Source organism: Sorex fumeus, unplaced genomic scaffold (genome assembly GCF_029834395.1).
Source record: "Sorex fumeus unplaced genomic scaffold, SorFum_2.1 ptg000265l, whole genome shotgun sequence".
NCBI lineage: Eukaryota > Metazoa > Chordata > Mammalia > Eulipotyphla > Soricidae > Sorex > Sorex fumeus.
This window is the reverse complement of record NW_026606322.1, coordinates 10783304-10805941: the sequence shown is the minus strand read 5'-3', so window position 1 is coordinate 10805941 and position 22638 is coordinate 10783304. Positions and strand designations below refer to the sequence as shown.

Below are 22638 nucleotides of genomic sequence, written 5' to 3'. Positions count from 1 at the left end.
CCACTGTCATCATGATGGCAGGGGTCTGGCTGCACCTTGGGTGGGAGCATTTTGCTTCTGTTAAAGCCATTGTCACTCACATGAAGAAGCCTGGTAGTCATTGTTAGCTGCATAGAGTTTCAAGTTCACAGTCAGCAAGAGCTTCTAAGAGTGAGCGCATGTATGCTCCGTTCATTCAGCAATGATTATTGAGTTCCTCCTCTGTGCCCACACCAGAGGGTCCATACAGCCCTGCACCCCCGCTTCTTGGCATCTATCCCACGGGCCCAAAAATACTATTTTGAAAGGCCATTGTGGTCTTTGCAACACTGTTGACCATAGCCAAGATCTGGAAACAACCCTAATGTCCAAGAACAGATGAGTGGATTCAGAAACTGGTATTTAGACACAACGGAATACTACTCAGCTAGAAGAAAATGAGATCATGCAGTTTGCAGCTGCATGGATGGAACTGGAGCATATCATGCTGAGTGAAGTTGGGAAGAAGAGGGACCAGTACAAAATGATCTCTCCTAAAGGCGGGAAATAAAGAAATACGGTAAGGGAAATAAGGGCCAAATACAATAGAATCTGAAAGTTGGCTCCAGAACAGAACTTATCAAGGGGTCTGTGGGGTGGGAGATGGAAGGAAGGGTGGAAGGAGACACATTGTTGGATATTGCGTGCATGTAGCTCTGTCATTAACAAGCTTGTTCACCACTGCCTCAACATAGAAATAGAGATGGCGTACAGGTTTACTTGTTGGCGGGAGGGGGCGAGTGGAGATAGAGGGGACAGAGAGTGGTCAAGGCTTAGTGGCAGAGCCTGTGAGGGACCCTTGGTTGAATTTCTGGCACCAGACAATAAATAAATAAATTCAAATAGGAAGGGGACATGGAAGTTTCTTTAGGTTTTTGGGCTACACTTGGCATTGCATTTTGTTTTCTGTTCTCAAATTTGTGGACTTTTTCCCTGTCATGTAATAAAACTTTAATTGCTTAAAAACTGTTTCGTGACATAGGAAATGTATTCTTCCATGAGGAATCCTGTCAAGTATCAGCTCCTCGTCTGTATGTTCTGGGTAGTTGGGAGAAGCGTGAGCGACACCCTTTCCAAAGTCCTGCTCACCCTGAGTAGCGTGGCCCCTAGACTCCTACCCCTCTCCGTGCAGAGTCCATAGTGTGCCCCTGGGTGACAGCTGTCACCTCCTCCTCAGCACCAGGCCAGCCTGAGGGGTCTGGGAGCCTCAGGTCGGCAGGTGGTGGGTTTTCTGCCAGTGAAGAAGATTTATCTCTGAAGTGTTTCCTCCCTTTGCAATCCCCAAGACTTTCCAGGTAACTTGAAGAGCTGGGAACTGCCCACACAGGCCCATAGCTGGAGGAAGGTACTGTCACTGCCTTTGGTGACCTTAGTGGACTGGGACTGGAGCATGCGGGGCTGGAGGCTGAATAAACAGGACATTTTCTGTGCTCCAAAGTATCCTGGTGGCCTGCATCCAGCAGTCTGATGCCAGGGTGGGTCCCACCTGCGTACACCTGCGAATAGACCACTCCGAGTCTCCATTCCTTCTGCAGGATAGACCACTCCGGGTCTCCATGTCTCCTGCAGGTGCCACCCCTGTGCCATTTTGCCCCCTGGGTACACCCACTTCTCACCCCTCACCCCCCTCCCCGCCAACCCTACTGCCCCTCACCCAGGCCTGTACCAGCCTCACCTTCCACCTCCAAGTCCTGCCTTCCTACCAACATAGAGCTCTCTAGCTTAGATCTGGGACCTTGTTCTTCTAAAAGAAAGAGAGGAAGAGAAAGAGAGGAAAACAGAAAGGGAAACAGGAGAATGTCCGGAGAAAGGGGCAGTGGTGCCTTGGGCCATCTCACTGCATTACAATGAATATGGACTCTATTAAGCTCCGTTCTGCCTGTTAGTGTTTCCCGGGGCAACACAGCCCCCATATGGCAAGCATGCAGCAGATTAGGGTGGGCCCCCACGCTGCATTGACGGCCGGGGGCTTGACTGGCAGTTGAACCCCCTCGGTATCTCCCCCTATGCCTCACACTTGACACTGCCTGTGTTTATCTAAAGCCAGGAGGGGGGTGCCATTTGGACGCTTTTTGTCCGGCCAGAAGAGAAGGGGAGGAGAGGCTGGAGGCAGGGTGGGGAGGAGAGCGGGAGGGAGCAAGGCTTCTGGAGGTGGGGTAGAAAAGGGCTAGGCCAGAGGGAAGGACTCATACATATTCAAGAGGAGCCCTGAATGGAGAAAGAGAGAAATAAAGCAGATGGAATTTGTGTTAAAGAACAGCACAATCACCCAGTTTTGAGCTCCTCCAAAAACAAAACCCCCAAAAAGAAAGCCAGAAAAGGGAATGGCCTTCTAGGAGTGTAGGAGCTGCGTTTATCCAATTAGCAGGGTTGTCAAATTGAATTTATATGGAACAGGGGTGGGGGGGGGGATGGATAAGGAGGTGCCGAAGAAAGGAAGTGCTTTTCCCTTCCTGGCTCTCTTTTGCAGCCTAGCAGTAAAGTTTCATGGGGTTTTTTTTTCCCCCTCTTGTCTCTTTTTGTGGGTGGATTTTCCAAAACTTCTCTTGAAAGAATTGAGGCCATTTTCAGGAAAGGGGATCTGGGGTAAAGAAATGAGAGTCCGGGTGACTTTTTCCTCCCATGGTAGAGGCGGGAGAGGATTGGAGCCATCCAGCTGGTCAGTCCCCAGCCCTTCCCCACACTCTGGCCCTTTCTCCCAGAAAGTAAGATGCAGTGTCCGTCCAGGGCTTCTGTCATGCACTCAGATACTGAGGTAGCTGTCCTGGCTTGCTCACAACCTGTCGTATGGATCATTGAGGTAAAGGAGTCCAGGCTTTGTGAATTCCCCTTTGTCATCACTCTGAACATTGATTCCTCCTTTCCCAGACACCCTCCATAGTTCTCCGGTATATTGTGATTTGTAAATGTTTTTCCTGCTCTTCCGTAGCATGACCCAAAGTCTGGATCCCACCGTATGCTTTTTGTTCCTTTAGGATTGTCTCCTGAGTGAGGTTTACATCCCGAAGGGATTCCGCTGGGCCACTAGGAGAAGATATCAGAGATTCTCTTCATGTTTATTTCTGCCTGGAAAAAGGACAGGAAACAAAGTTAGCGTGCCTTCTGTTGGTCAGCAGGAGTGGCAGTCTCTATGGCAGGTGGTCCCGAGAGAGCCCCACTGGGGGGGGGGGTCTTGACACACACTTGGGCATTCATTTCTCAGTTTTCCTGTTGTCTCTTAAGTGGATTTACAGATTATATTATTTAGTTTAAACTAAATTAACTCACAAAAGGACAAGTGGCTCAGAGAGATTGCTGCAAAGAAACCGGGGGTTGAAGGGTTTGGTGATAGTCCGGGAACATGCCAAACAAGAAGGAGACAGCAGAGCAGACCCTTCCCCAGCTGCAAGTTAGGAAGCAGAAAATGGTGATCATGGAATCGCATCTGATGAGAAGCCAACAAAAATAATGACCATTCAGGCCGGTGATCTGAATGAGATTATATCCATATACCTCGCGATGAACCTAACCCTAAAGAGGTTTGCTATCTTAAGGTATTAGCTTAATGATAGCCTAAAACAAGCAATTATTATGTCATTAAAATATGGCTTCGCTTTTACCTTCTATTTTTAAAAGTTTCAGCTTGGCAGCACACGCATCCAAGGTATAAATAAATATGCATGGGTTAGGGATATTTTCCAAAATGTTTTCCTCCACAGCAAGGCTAGAAAATCCTGGAAGTTACTGTTCAACATAAACCTCCAGTGATAGTTAAGCTGGTTGCTTGATGCTGCTGCCTTCAAACAGACTTGCTTCCTGACCAGGCCGGAGTCACCTTCAAGTGCCTTCATCCCCACAAAGGCCACGCTTAAACACTCTCCATCAATTCACCTTCTGGCCTCCGTGCTGACTCCCCATTTGTGCCTGGGTTAGTGGTCAAGTATTGGTGAATATCACTCATCAGTGGACAGTTTAAATAATACTTCTCTGAAGTTGGGAGTGCTATATATGCATATGTGTGAGGGGAAAGAGACAGAGACACATGGGGTCGGGGAGAGAGGGAGAGAGACAGAGACAGAGAGACAGAGAGATTGTCTCAGAAGTGGAATTTCTGGATCAGCATGGTAGATCAGGTTTTGGTTTTTGTTTCTGTTTTTTATTCTTATTGAATCACCATGAGCTACCCTTATCAGGTTTTCATGTTTGAGTTTCAGTCATGCAATGATCGAACACCCATCCCTCCTCCAGTGTACGTTTTGCACCACCAATGTTCCCAGCACCCCGCCTTTCCCCCTGCCTCTATGGCAGACAATTTCCCTCTTACTCTCTCTCTAATTATGGGCATTATAGTTTACAGTACAGATACTGAGAGGCCATCCCGTTTGGTCCTTTACCTACTTTCAGCACACGTCTCCCATCCTGACCGATCCCTTCAACCGTCATTGACTTGGTGATCCCTTTTCCATCCCCGCTGCCTTCTCCCCCAGCTCAGAAGGTAGGCTTCCAACTGTGGAGCGGTCTTCTTAGCCCTATCTCAACTGTCCTTGGGTGTTAGTCTCATATTTTGATATTTTATATTCCACAAATGAGTCCAGTCATTCTATGTCTGTCCCCCTCCTTCTGACTCATTTCATTTAACATGGTACTCTCCATGACCATCGACTTGTAAGCAAATTTCATGACTTCACCTTTCCTAAGAGCTGCATAGTATTCCATAGATGTACCACAGTTTCTTTAGCCAGTCATCTGGTCTTGGGTACTCAGGTTGTTTCCAGATTCTGGCTATTGTGAACAGTCTTGCAATGAACATCCGGGTGCAGCTGTCATTTCTACTGTGCTTTTTTGCACCCCTGAGATATATTCCCAGACGTGGTATTGCAGGGTCATAGGAAAGCTCAATTTCTATTTTTTAAAGGAATGACCATATTGTTTTCCAAAAAGACTTGACCATTCGGCATTCCCACCAACGATGAAAGAGAGTCGCTTTCTCCCCACATCCCCACCAGTACTTTTTTTTTTTGATGTGTGCCAGTCTCTGTGGTATGAGATGATATCTCATTGTTGTTTTGGTTTGCATCTCCCTGATGATTAGCGAGGTAGAGCATATTTTCATGTGCCTTTTGGCCATTTGTATTTCTTTTTTGAGGAAACTTCTGTTCATTTCTTCTCCCCATTTTTTTGATGGGCTTAGAGGCTTCTTCTTGTCCAATTCTACTAGTGTCTTGTATATCCTGGATGTTAACCCCTTATCAGATGGGTATTGGGTAAATATTCTTTCCCATTCCGGGGGCTCTCTGTATTTTAATCACTGTTTCTTTTGAGGTGCAGAAGTTTCTTAGTTTAATGGTGTCCCATTTGTTTATGCTTGTTTCCAGTTGTTTGGTCAGTGGTGTCTCATCCTTAAAGATATTTTAGCTTCAATGTAATGGAGGGTTTTGCCTACATTTTCCTCCATGTACTTTAATGGATTCAGGTCTGATATTGAGGTCTTTAATCCACTTTAGATTGGTTTTTTATTTTTAATGTTTTGAAAATCCTCTATATTGTTTCTCCTAATGACTACCTCAATACCCAGTCCTATCACCATAGCACGTGAGGGCTCACTTTTGTCCAGGGCCATGGCAGCAACTCAGCTTTGTTTGATGATAGACATGATAACCATTCTAATTATTATGGTCTTATGTTTCATTGTTGCTTTAATTTGTACTTTCCTAAGGACTAGTGATGTCAAGCATGTTTTGATGTGCTCACTGTTCCTTTGCATATCATATTTGGAGAATGTCTATTTAGGTGCTTTACCTACTTTTGAATGTGGTTATTATTATTAATATTATTATTATTTTGCTATTAAGTTGTATTGTCTCTCTCCTCTCTCTCAACAGATATAAAGTTTATAGATCCCCCTAATCCAATTTTATTGTTTTCTTTTTCTTTTTTTTTTAATGCTTCTTTTCCTGTGCAGAAGTATTTTTTCAGTTTTCTTTTTCCCTTTTTTTGAAGTGCCAGGGATCAATCCAGGTCCTCACATACATAAGATAAGAGCGCTGTCACTAGGCTTCATCCCTAGCCCCTAGGTAGAAGGTGTCAGGTTGATGTAGTTCCACTTGTTTGCATTTTTATTCTTTTGTTTACATGTTGTGTAAAAGCTCATTACCACAATTCGTATCAGGGGGCTTTATTCCTACTTTTTCTTCCAAGGGTTCCATGGTCTATGTCATTAACACATTCTGAGTTCATTTTTGTGAGAAATGAAAGTTGAGATGAGAGAAGATAAGTGTTACTCCTGTGGCAGTTTTTAGGGGTTAGGGGGTATCATAGGTTGTACCCTGCAGTACCTGGGATTATATACTGGAGTGTGGCACAGTCCAGGGGATCAAACTCATGGCCTCACGCATGCATGGCATGTGCTCCACCAGTGAGTCATATCCCTGCCCCCCTCCTTTTTTTCTCTTACTTATGAGTAGCCAATCATCCCAGCACTATTTATCCCAGAGGCTCTCTTTTCTTCTTTGAATATTCTTAGTTACCTTGTCAATAGTTGAACTTGTAAGATTATGTTTTTTTCCTGGACTTTCAATTCTTTTCTATTGGTCCTTTTCTCTGATTTTATCCAGTACTGTGTTTTTTGATCACTGTAGTGTCGTAATTTTTTTTTCTTTTATTCCCTCACCTTTTATCCTCTTCATTGTTGTTGCTGGGGGTTGCATGATACACCTGACTGTGGTACTTGGAGGAAATTGGACTCCAGCTTGTGGTGCTCATACACACAGTTGTGATGCTTACCCAAATTTGCACATGTGTGTTAATTGACACACAGTAGCTATGGTTCTGGTACTCCGTGGGAGTCTCACCTTGGTACTCACACATGTGCTTGCCAGATGGCAATTTCTGGTCACAGCATTTGTGTATTTTTTAGTTGTGGTACTGTCTGGGAATTATATCCTGTTTGTACCATAAGTGCACACCTACTTATGGTACAGCCAGAGGTTGTGTGTAATACCTGAGATAAACAGACAGGAGAATTTCAGACTTGGGGGCCAAAGTGATAGTATAACTGGTAGGCTGCTTGCCTTGCATATAACTGACCTGAGTTCCATTCCTGGCACCACATATGAACCCTCTGAGAATCACTAGGAGTAATCCTTGAGTGCATAGCTAGAATTGAGGACCACTCACGTGTGACACTCCCATTCCCCAAAATAAACTGGCAGACTCAAAATAGTAGATTCCCAAGTCAAACCCAGCAGCTGTGTGATACCAGGAATTTGAATTAGTGACTGCACATGTGTAAGGTAAGTGGTTCTGGTATAGTATAATGTTGGCTTTGTACAATTAATAAGAAATAAGGATCATTCCTTCCTTTTCTATTTTTGTGGAAGGGTTTTGAAAAGACTGGTGGTATTTCTTCTTTAAGTATTTGGTAAAATTACTAGGGAATATAAATCTGAGCATGAACTTTTTTTCTCATTTAGAAATTTTATTATTGATCCAGTATATTTACTGGTAAATTATCACAAAATCACAAATCATCCTGTCATTCGTCGATTGCCTCGAGCAGGCCCCAGTAACGTCTCCTTTATCCTAGCCCTGAGATTATATTCAAGGCTCTTTAGGAGAATGAGACCCATCATTGTTACTAGTATTTGGCATATTGGGTACGACACGGGGAGTTTGCCAGACTCTGCCGTGTGGGCAGGCTACATTCGTAGCCTGCCAGTTTGTCCAAAGTAAATTATGTGTTCACGTTTTCCATTTTTCCTTGTTTCTGTCTTGGTAAGATTTATATTTCGTTTTTTTCTTCCTTGAAAAAAATTTTTTGCCATACCTGGTGCTGCTCTATGGTGCTGAGTTTACTCAAGGCTGTTCTCAAGGGTCACTCCTAGCCAGGCTCATGGTTCCATATATGGTGACAGGAATTGAACCCAAGTCAGGTACATGCAAGGCCAGCACCCTACCTGGTACTATCTCTCCTTCACCAAGATTTATGTTTCTAAGAGTTTTTTTTTTTTAATGTCTTCCTGGTTGTTGTTTGTTGGTATAAAATTGTCCACAGTAGCTCCTTATATTCTTTGAATTTCTGTAGCATCTGTTGTAATGTCTCCTTTTTGTTTTTAGCATTTTGATGACTTTATTTTTTTGGTTTGGCTCAGAATTGTCAGTTTTATTTAATTTTTAAAGAACCAAGTTTGGGGGGGCTGGAGCAATAGCACAGCGGGTAGGGTGTTTGCCTTGCACACGGCCGACCCGGGTTCAATTCCCAGCATCCCATATTGTCCCATGAGCACCGCCAGGGGTAATTCCTAAGCTCAGAGCCAGGAGTAACCCCTGTGCATCGCCAGGTGTGACCCAAAAAGCAAAAAAAAAAAGCAAGTTTGGTTAATACTTTCTAGTGTTTTCCCGTACTCTGTAATTTATTTGGATTCTAATGTTATAATTTCTTTTCTTGAGCTAACAGTTGGATTACTGTGTTCTTTTTTAGTTCCTTAAGAAATAAACTTAGATTGTTCATTTTGAATTTTTTTCTGCTTTCTTTTTTTCTCCAAATTTTATTTTATTTAAGCACTGTGAATTATAAAGTTATTCATAATTAGGTTCTTGACATACTATGTTCCATCATCAATTCCACCACCGGTATCAATTTACCTCTACCAATGTTCCCAGGTCCACTCTCCTACCCCTTCCTCCCAGAGACATCCTGCCATCTTGCTAAGCATCTTTTAAATTTGGTTACCAAAGTTTGGGTCTTGTGATTTCAGTGTTGTTGACTCCATGGTTTAGATATTTAGCTCCGTCATTTCTTAACACCCAAATCCCTTTGACTACTGTCCCTACTGCTTCTCTTCTATCTCTTTTCTCCTTCCTCCTCTATTTCTTTCCTTCTCCCTATACACTGGGGCCAAGGGTGATCTAGGTATCCCCCCTTTAAACCATCAAATAAGTAATAGTGTTCTGTATTTGTCCATCTTCTGGTTTACTTCATTTTACATGATACCATCCATGTTGCAGCAAATTGCAAGATTATCATTGCTTGTGGCTGCATAGTATTCTATTGTGTATATATACCACATCTTCATGATCCACTGATCTGTTGTTGGACATCTAGGTTGATCCCAAATCTTAGCTATTGTGCCGAGTGCTGCAATGAATAGTGGTGTGCATAAATCCTTTGGAATAAATGTTTTTCTGTCCTGTTGGTAGATAGCCAAAAGTGAAATTGCTGGGTCATAGGTAACTCAATTTTAAGTTTACTAAGAGCCCTCCATATTTTTTCATGGTGAATTTTGAATTTTTCTTATTAATGTAGTTTTTGTTGCTGTGGATTTCCATCTCTAAGCTCCTATTTCTGTATCTCCTAAATTCTGCAATGTTTCTCTTTTCTTTATTGCCTCAAGAAACTTTATTCTCTATTTAATCTTTTTTATATTATTCAGAAAAGTGTTGCTTATTTCCCATGTGATTATCAAGTTTTATTGTTAATTTCCAGTTTTGTTGTTAATTTTCTACTTTCCTGCCGTTGTGGTCAGAGAAGATACTTGGTATGATTTCATTCTTCTTGGATTTTCTAAGACTTATTTTGTGGCCTAACATTTGGTCTATCTTAGAAAATGCTCCGTGTGTGGTTGAGAAGGATGTATATTAATGCTGTAGTTGGACAAAATGTTCTTTATGTGTCAATTAGATCCATTTGGTATATAGTGTTGTTCAAATCCATTATTTCCGTATTGATTTTCTGTCTGCATGATGTATCCATTGTTAAGACACATAGTATTAATAGAAGACACTCTCAGGGAATAAGCTTGAATTATATTTAGAGCCTGGCTCGGGCACGACTCATACTTAAGAACATCAAACCATAGTGACTCTCTTCTATTTGGCATAAGAGTAATCAGGGTAGATGTACAGATATTAGACAATTTACCACTAGAACTGTGATATACAATGTAACAGCCTCTACCTCCATAGAGCTATTTCAAATAAAATGAAACCTTGTGGGTCACGAATGACAGGGGTTAAGGTTAAACCTTGCCTATGGTTTACCCTGGTTAAATCCCTGTTACCCAAGCAGAGCTCAGAGTGACCCCTGAGCACAGAACAAGATGTAGTTCCTGAACACCACTGGGATGGTCCCCTGACCCCAAAATATAAAAATTCAGTTCCTTAGTTACATTGGCCACATTTCAAATATTTGCTGGTTAGAACTTTCTAGTGTCTATTTCTAGTGGACAGAAAAATTATAAGGTCTTTTTATGGGAAATTTTCATCAGAAAATTGTTTACAGGTTTCTATCTTTAAAAAAAGCAATGGGAGAGGGTATGGTGCCGCCAGCAGGTCAATCTGTACCTGTGAGGTGAGTGCATCAGCAGCCTGATGCACCTTCAAACTTCCAGATACCCCAAAATTGCTTCTGTGCCTTTAGCCAGACCCCAAAAACTTGGGGCAGAGTTTACCAAGAAAGTAAATGGCCAAAAGTTAGGTATGTGGGAGACACACCCACAAACCACCTCCGACTCAGCTATATAATTGGAGGCATGGCCTCTCTGGTTCCTGATTGAACTGTTTAATGGCCATGATCCCAGAGACTCAGAAACAAATCTCGAAACCCAGCGGCTTTTGGCAGAAATGCATCCGGTCCCTGCAGTAGGTTACCGGTGCTGGGCCAACTCAGGTGGGAATAGGTTTCGTGCCTTGGCCTGTTCCCCCGGCGGCCCATTGGCCACCATTCTTCAGAGGCCACTGGACAGTCAGGTTTGGGTTCCCAGAGATGAGACATGCAGGGCCTCATGGGGTGGGGGTGGACCGGACCTGTACTCCCCGTCCCAACGAGACCCAAAGTCATCACCCACGAACAGCCTCTCTGACTCCTGATCAAGCTGCTTAACGGCCATGATCCCAGAGACTCAAAAACAAATCTCAAAACCTAGTGGCTTTTGGCAGAAATGCATCCGGATCCCACAGTACGTTACTGTCTCTGGGCCACCCCAAGTTGGAAATGGTGTTGTCACTCTGCCTGCTCCCCCTTGGCGGCTCGGTGGTCGTCATCCTCCAGAGGCCATTGGACAGTCAGGCTTGGGCCCGCAGTGATGAAACTTGTTGGGCCTCACGGGATGGGGGGGGCAGAGAGCCGGGCCTGTCCTCCCCACCCCAACAAGACCCCAAGTCATCACCCACAAATGGCTTCTCTGACTCCTGATCAAGCTGCTTAACAGCCTTGATCCCAGAGACTCAGAAACAAATCTCGAAACCCAGTGGCTTTTGGCAGAAATGCAACCGGACCCCGCAGTAGGTTACTGTCACCGGGCCACCCCAGGGGGAAAGGGTGTTGTCCCTCTGCCTGCTCCCCCTTGGCGGCTCGGTGGCCATCATCCTCCAGAGGCCATTGAACAGTCAGTTCTGGGCCTGCAGTGATGAAACTTGTTGAGCCTCGCAGGATGGGGGAGCCGGTCCTGGTCTCCCCGTCCCAATGAGACCCCAAGTCATCGCCCACAAGTGGCTTTTCTGGCTCCTGATCAAGCTGCTCAATGGCCATGATCCCAAAGACTCAGGAGCAAATCTCTAAACCCAGTGGTTTTTGGCAGAAATCCCTCCAGATTTAAATGTTAAAATTTTGGAATTTCAAAATCACATGGCCCTACTGCAGCCACGCAACATCATATGTTATTCATAACCAGCAATAGAACACAAGTTGTCTACTGTTGCCTTTTTAGCAGATCTGAGTGTTGGGGTAAAATCTCAAATAATAATGGTGGGTCTGGTGTCGAAATATTGAATGTGATCAAAGTAGAGAGAGAATAATGTGGAAAACATCTGCCCCACAGTTAGGGGGAGAGCGTGGGATGGGGGCATACTGGGATTTTTGGTGGTGGAGAATGGGCACTGGTGAAGGTACTGGTGTTTCATTGTATGACCGAGACTTAGACCCGAAAGCTCTGTAACTGCTCTCACGGTGATTCAATAAATAAAATTACAAAAAAAAAAAAAGCAATAGGATGCTGTACTAGTTTAGAATGTGAATGACCACTCAGAAGGTGAATGTTACAGATTCTGATCAAAGTAATAGTTTAAAGCATAAAAAAATCAATTCAAAAACTTATTCTAGGGGCCTGAGTAATAGTACAGCAGGTCAGGCGTTTGCCTTGCATGTGGCCGACCTGGGTTCAATCCCCGGCATCCCATATAGTCCCCCAAGAACCACCAGGAGTAATTCCTGAGTGCAGAGCCAGGAGTAACCCTTGAGCATCTCTGGGTGTGACCCAAAAAGCAAAAACAAACAAGCAAACAAAAACCTTATTCTATATTTAGTAAATTTAGAAATTTGTTCCAAATTTATTCTAAATTTTATTCTCAAACATAGTCTACACAGTTGTTTAATGTGACCTCAAATGCATGTTGCTGCGTGGTTGGGTCAGGATAGAAGGAGTCCAGGACCAGAATCTGAAGACCTGATTTTGCAGTCTGAATCTCCCTTAATCTGACCTGAGAAACTTCAGCAGATCTCTCAACTTCTCTGCACCTTGCTTTCCTCCAAATAACACTTGGATATCTGTCAAGTATTATTTGAAGCTGTTATTTTCTCTGAGATTCCTCCTGATTTATTTTTTCCCCTTAAGTTAGGTCTGTAAATTAAAGTACAACTTCTTAAGTAGCAATGAACTTTCTTAATTCCTTCTCCCATCTACTGAAACACATACTAAATCCTGTGAGAATTGAATTCGCTCATTTCATCAATAGTTCCCCTCATGCTTCTCCTGTACAGGAACCCAGAGAAAGCCAACACTCCCATCCCCCAACACCCAGTCTGCTGGCTTTTCTTGGTAGGAGCAAAACTTTTTTACCTACAGAGAACACTGAGAAGGGTGAATCTTTATGAAATAAAAAAAAAATTCAATAAGTATTATCTTAGGTCAGATACACATACACACATATACACTTACACACACACTCACTCACACACACGCATACACACATACACTCACACACTCACTCTCACACATACACACACACACACACACATACACTGTGGCTATAGCCCTTCTTCTATGGAAAAGTCTGTGTCAGATCTGGTACTCGTTATAAAAGACTGTTTTTGAGTTTCTCTCACTCTTCCTAGACCACATGCCTCCTGCTTTGTTCATTTCTGATTTTGGTGCAGAGGGTGTGTTTGTGGTTTGGCTCGTGGAGGCATCCCTTTGAGTGAGGGCTGCAGTGGTGCTGGGCACCACGAGCTCCCGCATGGAGCCCTTGTCTCACTCTGGCTTCAGCCGGTCTGCCCTTGTGGGAGAAGGAAGGGAGGGCTCTCTTGCCAGTGAACAACTTTGGCGTTGTTTGTAATTTTTCTGAAAAAATAAATACTCTGAAACTATAACTTCTCATGTTTGGTCTTGGCCCCAGGAGTGTATTCTGTTATTGTTGTTTTTGGAAAGTTTAAAAAAATGCCTGTTTTGAGGAGATTGTTTCAGAGGGGAAGATATATGTCAGCAGTTAAATTTCTCAAACACGTTTGATTTTTCTTGCCCAAATACCCTTTTAAAAGAGCAGGGGCCAGAGTGGTAATTCAGTGGGTAGGGAGCTTGCCTAGCATGCAGCTGACCTGAGTTCGATCCCAGCATCCCATATGGTCCCTCATGCACCACCAGGAGTAGTTCCTAAGTTCAGAGCCAGAAATAACCCCCGAGCATCACCTGATGTGGCCCCAAAACAAACATAAAATCGCAAGTACCTAAGCCTCAGTGAGGAATTCTTGACAATAATTTATTTTCCCTTCGCTTTGCTCCCTCTGTATTGTCCTCTCATCATTTCTGAGAATGTGCAGAAAATGCAGAAAAGATCCCAGACACACTTAGCTTTGTGAAAAACAAACAGCAAAAAACTAGCAGGTCTCTACCCTGCTTTCTAAATTGCACCTTGTCTTTTCATAGTGGGACAAAAGTACACTGCTATGAGATTTTCCAGCTTAACCATATCTTCTTTATCATTCAAATTCTCAAATCTGGATCATTGGAATCACCATTGTGGACCAATCTCAATAGTTAACTTGGTCCAGGAAGTAACCCAGTTTTCCATCTGCTAAGCAAGACGCGTCATACGAATAGAAATCCCCTTACCGCCACACTTCTGCTTTGATGTCAATGAGATCCCACATATCCTTGCTTTGAGGTCATTAAGTGGTACCTATTCCACAGTTATCTGGGAAATGATGGTGAATGTCATGTCTGGCTCCCTCTTTGGTTACCTGCTTTCTCTCCCTCTCCTGCTGCCTATTTTTCTCTTTGTTGCTTTGAAGAGCGGGATGGTGGCTGGTGACAGCTGTGAGGTCTGTTTTCATTTCGTAGCTTGTAAATGATGGGCAGTTCAGGAGTAAGTAGAATTATTTGGCTGATCCTTGTTAAGCCAGAGAGAGTTCAGATCAGATCTCCTCAGTAAATCTTTGTAGACTATAAGACCAGCACCTTAGTAGCTAGACTCTGTAAGAAGAGAAGCTTCATACCTCTGGACCCAGTTTTCTCACCTGCAAATGGGAATAATAAAGAGCCCTCCAGCTCATTTTAGCTTTCTTGTCTTATGTCTACTCTTTTTCTCGTGTTCTGCCCCGCTGCTTCATTCCTTTCTTGGGGCAGGGAAGGAACAGGTGCCAGCTCTCCCCTCTAGGAAGGGAGAAATGAACTTGTCCTGAACAACCAAGTTCTCCCAGACCCTGTAATTAGGAATTTGTACAGTGTTCTGTGTAAATACCTTACTTTGTCGGGTAAAAAAATAAAGTGGAATTATAACAAGTGTCTGGAAGATTTAGAGGAAACCAGAAGTTTGTTCTTTGCAATTGGTTTGTAAACTTGTGAATGAACTTCTCTGTTACTATTCTACTGTTCCACCTCACCCTTACTCCAACTTGATTTGTGAAGCCCTTATTGGGAGCACTGGTGCTCATAGAAGAATGTGAAAAGGCTACTTCTTCGGGCCCAGATGAAATACAGTGGATAGAACACTTGCATTGCTCTGGAAGAATGGGTTCAATCCCCAGCGTCCCATCTGGTGCCCCAAGAATTGCCAGGAGTGATTCCTGAGAGTAGAGTCAGGAGTCACCTCTGAGCACTGCTGGATGTAGACCCTAAACAGCTACCCAAGAAAAGGAATATTACTGTGGTAAAGTAAGTAAAGTAAAGGCCCTCCCGTTGATCATCGATTTGCTCGAGCGGGCCCAGTAACGTCTCCATTGGAGACTTTGTTGTTACTGTGTTAAAGAGCATGACTTTGGAATCAGCTCAAACCTGAGTTTCATTCCAAATCTGCAGTTAGGAAATCTTGGGGAAGTTACTTAACCTCTGGACCCAGTTTTCTCACCTGCAAATGGGAATAATCCCCACTACACAGAGTTTTTATGAAGATGAAAAGAATACCTCATGCCATGCAGAAGTCCTTGTGTCGCTACTGACTGTCCTTCCAGCCAATCTCACGTTACTGACAGTGTCTCTTCATTTCGCTTTGCAAATAATACGATCCTTTGACTTATCTGATGGTCCAAAAGAACTCATTCTCACCAACAGGAAGTTTTTTTTTTTGACTTGTCAGGATAGAACTTTCAAAAACCTTCTTTAGTGGTGGACTAGAAATAACCGAAGGATTGAGATGGAGGGGCAATAAAACTGTTATATATTAATGCCAAAACCTTTATATATTAATATATATTAATTAAAGGCTGGAGCGATAGCACAGCGGTAGGGCGTTTGCCTTGCACGCAGCCAACATGGCCGACCCGAGTTCGATTCCTCCGCCCCTCTCAGAGAGCCCGGCAAGCTACCGAGAGTGTCTCGCCCGCACGGCAGAGCCTGGCAAGCTCCCCGTGACGTATTTGATATGCCAAACACAGTAACAACAAAGTTTCCAATGGAGACGTTACTGGGCCCGCTCGAGCAAATCGACGAACAACGGGAGGCCCTTTACCTTATATTAATATACCTTTCACAACAAAACTATTATATATTATGCCAAAAACTTTAGATGTGAGCTGTGTGACCTTAACAACAGTAAAATATGTGCACACATATATTTTCAAGATTTCATTTTAAGCCTGTTTAGTAAAACACTTGCTTCTTTCCCAGAACATTGGGGAGGCTGAGGGGTACTTCAGTGTCAAAGACATGAGGAAAAAGAAGGCACTAGAAATCCACTGGCCACCATCCCAGCCAGTGGATGGTGGGTGTCCTAGGCCCGATTTGGACATGGTTACTGTGCAGAGCAGTTGTGGCCTTTGACTTTTCGAGTTATTGAGGGAGAGAAGTTAAGGACTACAAGGGGTCAGAGAGATAGCACCGTGGGTAAAACACGTGCCTTGCATGAGGCCAGCCCGGGTTCAATTCCCAGCATCCCATAAGGTCCCCCAAGCACCTCCAGGAATGATTCCTGAGTGCAGAGCCAGGAGTAACCTCTGTGCATCACCAGGTATGACCCCAAAACAAAACAAAATTAAGGGAAAAAAGTTTTTTTTTTAAACAACAACAATAACAACAACAAAAAAGGACTACAAAGAGCTTGGAGAAGAGAGAGGTTTAGGCAAATCCCAAGCTCTTCCTAGCACAGAGCTGGAGCCTGGAACTTGGGCCTGGAGCCCCTTCTGTCCAGTGGTGTGGAGAGGCTGCAGGTTAGCTCCAATGTCAGGTGCTGCTGGAAGCGCAGCCCTGGGGACTGGTCTCCCCACACGTCTCCCAGTGCTGTGTGAAAATGTTCCACTGTTGGGAAGAGTTAACATTTTGAACAGATGTCAGCCTGCTGGAAATAGACCATTAATGTTGCCACATGTGCATGATTCAGCAGAAGGGAGCCAACATGCAGATCAGAGGTTTTTATTTGGCTTACAGCCACCTTTTCAGAAAAATTTGAAAAATTACTCAATACCTCTCTGGAAACCTACCTTTTTTTGGGGGTTTTGGCTTTTGAGCCACACCTGGAGGTACTCAGAACTGACTCCTGCCTCTGTGTTTAGGGATCAATTCTGGCAACGCTTGGGGGACCATTCTCAGAGCTAGGAATTGAACCCAGGTTGGTGACGTGCCTGATAGACACCTTTCCCTGCCGAACTATCTCCCCAGCCCCCGAGATCTATCTTCCCTCAGAGTAAACAGAGGGGAAATCATGCCCCCCAATTATACCCAAGATTTTAGGATTCATTACTTAATAAGCTCCCCTCAATGAGGGATGGATTCTGCACGTGTTTATAGACAGGATAGTGCCTTGTGCAAGTCTGTGCTTGCAGTGTGGCATGGCATACTACGTGGCCAGGAGCATGGGCTTCCTGCAAGCCAGTGGGGAAGATACTGACATCTGCTCCAACAACTGGCTTGGGTTGGAGGCCTCAGCCTTTTTGGAACTTCTGGACCCCGTTATCCCAGCTATTATTGGAGCATTAGGCAAGACTGACATTTTTTATCTTTTGTATTTTTTGTTTTTTGTTTTTTGCAAAGCTCAGAGCTTACTCCTGCCTCTGCACTGGAGAATTACTCTTGACAGGGTTTGGGCAAGGTCCTATGGGATGCCAGGCCGAACCCAGGTCTGCTGTGGGCAAGGCCAGCCCTCCAGCCCAAAGACTGACATTCTTGCCAGAATAAAACCACCTCCTGGCTCAAGAGGGCACTTAGAAGGATCCTTCTCCGATGATAAATGACAGCAAATGTTCTTGTTCTTCAGCAATAGGATCAATCTAGCACTCTGGGTGTCGCCTCTGGGGCGGATGCATGCTGGGAGCATGGAGACAAAGCCAGACCCACACGTGAGCTGCCACAGGAACTGCGTTATTCTTATTCTCACCATGGGCATTTCTCTATTTCTTGCCACAGTGTCGCTGGGCATGTTAGCGTCTCTTTGAGTGATTCCAGTGGCTTATGGGACTGCAGCCCCTGGATTCTGCACGTCACTGCCTGCGATGATGACGACCTGGACAGGAAGGAGAACTGAGGTCGCCCTGGCTTGGCTCCTCTTAACCTCCACGTGCTGCTTTGCCAACCTGAGTGAGTGCCCACCCATCCTCCCTTCCCCAGATCCCTCCCTCGGGGAAAAGCACTCTGCCCCTTGTGGAATGGAAGCATTCAGCCTGCCCCAGGAGCCCTCTCAGAGGCCGCTCCCCACCTCCTCCCGGGCTTCGTAAGACATCTCCTTCCCACCTGCTCAGTCACAATACCACTGTAGCACTGTCCTCCCGTTGTTCATCGATTTGCTCGAGCAGGCACCAGTAGCATCTCCATTGTGAGACTTGTTGTTACTGTTTTTGGCGTATCGAATATGCCATGGGGAGCTTGCCAGGCTCTGCCATGCAGCGAGATACTCTCGGTAGCTTGCTGGATTCTCTGAGAGGGGCAGAGAAATAGAACCCGGGTCGGCTGCATGCAAGGCAAACGCCCTACCCAGTCACACGAGAAAAGAAACCATCACAACTCTTGCGGCTGCATTTCAGTCTCTTCAAATACACATTTGCGGAGGAGGGAGAGGAGGAGGAATAATTGCTTTGCACGAGCACTTATGAGATGAGATCATGGCAGGCACTCTGCACGCATTGTTGGGAAGTTCCCTAACAACCCTGGAAGACAAGTATTCGGAGCCCCGTTTTCCTGATCGGATGCCAAGGGCCAGTCATGTGACTTGGAAACAACCAGTGGTTCTGAGGTTCGGGTCTAGGCCTGTCCAGCGCTAGAGCCTCGCTCTGGCCTCTCCCTCCTGATTTGCGAGCGTAAGAGCAAGAGGGCAGCTGGGCCCAGGGAGGAGCTCCTCAAAGATAAAGAAGTTGAGCGATAGCACAGCTGGTAGGGTGTTCGCCTTGCACACAGTCGACCCAGGTTCGATTCCCAGCATCCCCTATGGTCTCCTGAGCACTGCCAGGAGTAATTCCTGAGTGTCAAGCCAGGAGTAACTACTGAGCATCACCGGGTGTGACCCAAGAAGCAAAAAAAAAGAAAGAAGTTCGTTGGGGGTGACCCGGCTCTGAGTTTTGCCTCATTGTGTCACCTCCCTGTCATGACATTCCTGTCCTTGCTGCAGGTGCTGTCCCGCAGGTGTCCGTGCAGCCTCCTTCCACCGTGCAGAAGCCAGGCGGGACGGTGATCCTGGGCTGCGTGGTGGAGCCGCCCGGGATGAACACCAGCTGGCGCCTGAACGGGAAGGAGCTGAACGGCTCAGACGACACCCTGGGCATCCTCATCACTCACGAGACCCTGGTCATCCCTGCCCTCAGCAACCACACTGTGGGCCGGTACCAGTGCGTGGCCCGGATGCCGGCTGGAGCCGTGGCCAGCGTGCCTGCGACGGTGACCCTGGCCAGTGAGTGCCGTTCCCTCCCCCCTCTGTCACAGTGCAGCCTCTCTCCTCCTTGCTGCTGCTCCCTCTCCTCCCCCCGTCCACACTCCCGGCTTTAGATTTACCATGAGAGGGGCCTGCGGTCTGGGGACACGGTCTAGGGATTAAGGCATATTCTTCGCATGTGCCCATCCAAGCATTCAATCCCTTGTGCCACTTAGCATCGCTGGACATAGCCCTCGAGGCCCCCAAGCATTACAGGATACAGCCCTGGCCACCCCTGACCACTGCCAAGTGGCACTAAAGTCTTGGGCCTGCATTTAACAGCGTGGTTGGCCAAGAAATTGCCAGGAATCACCCAGGACCCTGATAAAGGGGGACCCGACGAGTTAGAAATTGCAAATTGGAGAGCAGCAGCTGTCCTGTGTGACCCGCTGTGGTTCAGGAAGATGCCCCGTGAGCAGGGTGAGGATCAGAGTAGGATTTCATGAGCAGCTGAAAGACGGGGAATGGGCCCGCACTGTTACGTGGCTGAGTTGATTCTATGGGCATCAGGCTGTGTGCTGCCTTCTTCTCACTCACTCCGGGTTCAGGGCCCACTTCGTCACCATTCCCCGAGTCCCCACAGCAGCCGAGTTCAGAGCATTGGCACAGCTGTGCCTCGTCTAGCAGATCCTGCCATGCCCACTCTCGGCCTCTGCCAGTCTGTGATGGCTCACCCTGGCCCCAGTGTCTGGATTATAACCAGGATAGCACAAAAGGAAGCAGTGGTGAAGGGATGAAAAGGAAAGAGAAAGTGAGCAGGTGACTGTTTGACCTGGTGAGGTCGGCAGGAGACCCCCATTACTCTTGTATATAATTACCATTTGGGTGTATATACTGGGGTACCCAGAACCGGTCCACACCACATCTACACATTGTGCATTTGGAAAGTGAAACTTTGCTGATTCAGTTCCCAAAGGCTAAAAGCCACCTCAGAATTCTTTAGATGCTGAGCCTCTGGCCAAGAAATACTGATAATGACCCCTCTCTTCCCGGAGACCGCTGTAAAGGGCATGGGGGAACTTTCTGGGGCTTCGATGGTATTTGGACCATAATATTGTTTCCACATTGACTTCGCAATTCCCCCTGATTGGGGCTTCCATGTCCCCATGGGTGATGGGGCTCCAGAAGAGGAAGGGTCTGTGTGGTATGGGTCATGCCTATGGCGGGGCACTCAGAAACACCCCTTGGTTTTGAAGTGAGCTGTGATCCTGGACTCTGAGTGTGTAAGTCCTGGGAGGAGAGTGGGGAAAGAGGGGCCTTGCTGAGGGGTCTCAGTCCACGGAGGAGTGGAGGGAGGCTATCAGCCGTGTTCCTGTTTTCCTGGGAGACAGGCCCACTCACCTGGGCTGTGCTCCAAGAAGGAAGGCAGGAGGGGCCTTGGCCGTCACCCTTAGGTGTCTAGCCAAGCAGCACCAGGTGCGGGACGCCCTCAGAGCAGGCTGTGAAAGCTCAGTGAGGGGTACAGAACCTTGGAGGCTGGAGGGAAGGGAAGGTTACTCTCTCATAACCAGGGGGTTGCTCTCATATTCTTGGATATTTTTAAATTGCAGTTAGGTTATATCATGGAAAGTTCAGAATATAGAGAAATTTTTTTAATTGAATCACCGAGAGATACAGTTATAAGTTTTCGTGTTTGAGTTTCAGTCATACGGTGATCAAACACCCACCCCTACGCCAGTGCACATTCCCCACCACCAATCTCCCGAGTATACTTCCGCTTTCCCACCCACCCCCTGCCTCCATGGCAGACAATTTCCCCCAGACCCTCTCTCTCCTTTTGAGCATTATGGTTTGTAATACAGATACTGAGAAGCTATCACGTTCGGTCTTTTATCTTCTTTCAGCACACATCTCCCATCCTGAACGATTCCTCCAGCCATCACTTTCTTAATGATCCCTTCTCTATCCCAGCTGCCTGCTCCCTCGGCTCATGAAGCAGGCTTCCAACTGTGGGGCAATATTCCCGGCCCCGTGTCTACTGTCCTTGGGTGTCAGTCTCATGTTATGTTATTTAGAATATAGAGAAAATTTAAGGAAGCAGCAAACATATAGAGAAGATGCCTTCACCAGCCTCACCTAACCACTATCATTATTTTGGGGTGTGACCTTCCCATCTTTCTCCATCCCTACACAATTATATTGCTGTAATGGTACTACTGAAATATAATTACTTGGGGTCAGAGTAATAGCAGGTAGGGCACTTGCCTCGCATGAGGCCACCCTGAGTTCAAACTTTGGCACCCCATACAATTTCCCTAACCCACCAGGAGTGATCACTAAGTTCAGAGCCAGGAGTAAGCCCCAAGTAAGCCCTGAACTCTGCTGGGTATGGCCCAAAAACCAAAGAAAAAGGAGTGAAAAAAAAGTGCAAGGGTGAGAAGGAAGGGAAAGAGGTTGGGAAGAAAGGAGGGAGGGAGGGAGGGAGGGAGGGAGGGAGGGAGGGAGGGAGGGAGGGAGGGAGGGAGGGAAAATAGTTATTGTCCTTATTTTCTTCCTCTTGGTATTTTAAGAGTATTGCATTGGCCAAAGAACCATAACTTTTTTCTATGTTATTGGGTATAACATGCACCTCTAATTTTAAGATTAAGATAACTAATTTCCAGGTTATACACAAGGGCTAGAGAGGTGATTGTATAAGGGATAAGTTTCTTGCCTTGCACATGACAATCCCTGGTTCTATCCCTACCACTGCATATGATTCCCTGAGAATTACTGGGAGTAACTCCTGAGCACAGAGCCAGAAGTAAGCCCTGCAGACTGCTGGGAATGGCCCAAAATCCCTTGAAAAAAGAAAAGAAAAGATTATCCATAAAGTACATTAGTCTTGAGGCTGGAGTGATGATAGTATACAGCGGGTAAGGCGGTTTGCCTTGCATGCGGCCGACCCGGATTCGATTCCTAGCATCCCATATGGTCTCCCAAGCACTGCCAGGGGTAATTACTGAGTGCAAAGCCAGGAGTAACCCCTGAGCATCGCCAGGTGTGACCCAAAAAGGAAAAAAATGTATTAGTTTAGCATTAGTAATGTAAAAGTGTATAACACGAGCTGCCTCCTGCTTTTTCCATTCATGTGTAGATGCACCACACATCCCCGCTGCTCTGCTCCCTTTTGCCCCTTCTAACCATGTTGCCTTTTCCATCTGGAACAGGCTGAAAGGCACTAATGCCCCCAAACAGCCCCTGGTGTCTCTGCCTTAGTGTTCTGAGACTGTTCCCTATTGCTGGGCAATGAGTTGGCTTCCCAATTTTCTTGTATTATAAATAAGCTGTACCTTTGAGCAACCTTGCTACTTTGACCTTGCTACTCACCTAGAAGGAAGA

The 22638-nt window shown here is 45.8% G+C and overlaps 1 protein-coding gene and 1 long non-coding RNA gene across 3 annotated transcripts in view; both read left to right on the top strand.

The window, feature by feature from the left end:
- The window catches only part of LOC130018526 (uncharacterized), a 50639-nt gene extending 32744 nt beyond the window's left edge, over positions 1 to 17895 (top strand). Inside the window, exon 3 of the long non-coding RNA XR_008791576.1 lies at positions 17823 to 17895. This is a non-coding gene — a long non-coding RNA (uncharacterized LOC130018526). The remainder of the gene's footprint in view (positions 1 to 17822) is intronic.
- Positions 17896 to 17905: 10 nt separating this feature from the next.
- The window catches only part of BOC (BOC cell adhesion associated, oncogene regulated), a 42469-nt gene continuing 37736 nt past the window's right edge, over positions 17906 to 22638 (top strand). For both annotated transcript variants that reach the window (XM_056109245.1, XM_056109244.1), the window contains exons 1-2: positions 17906 to 17993; positions 19018 to 19296. In XM_056109245.1, the coding sequence (XP_055965220.1) occupies positions 17909 to 17993; positions 19018 to 19296 (364 nt within the window). In that variant the 5' untranslated portion in view covers positions 17906 to 17908. The remainder of the gene's footprint in view (positions 17994 to 19017; positions 19297 to 22638) is intronic.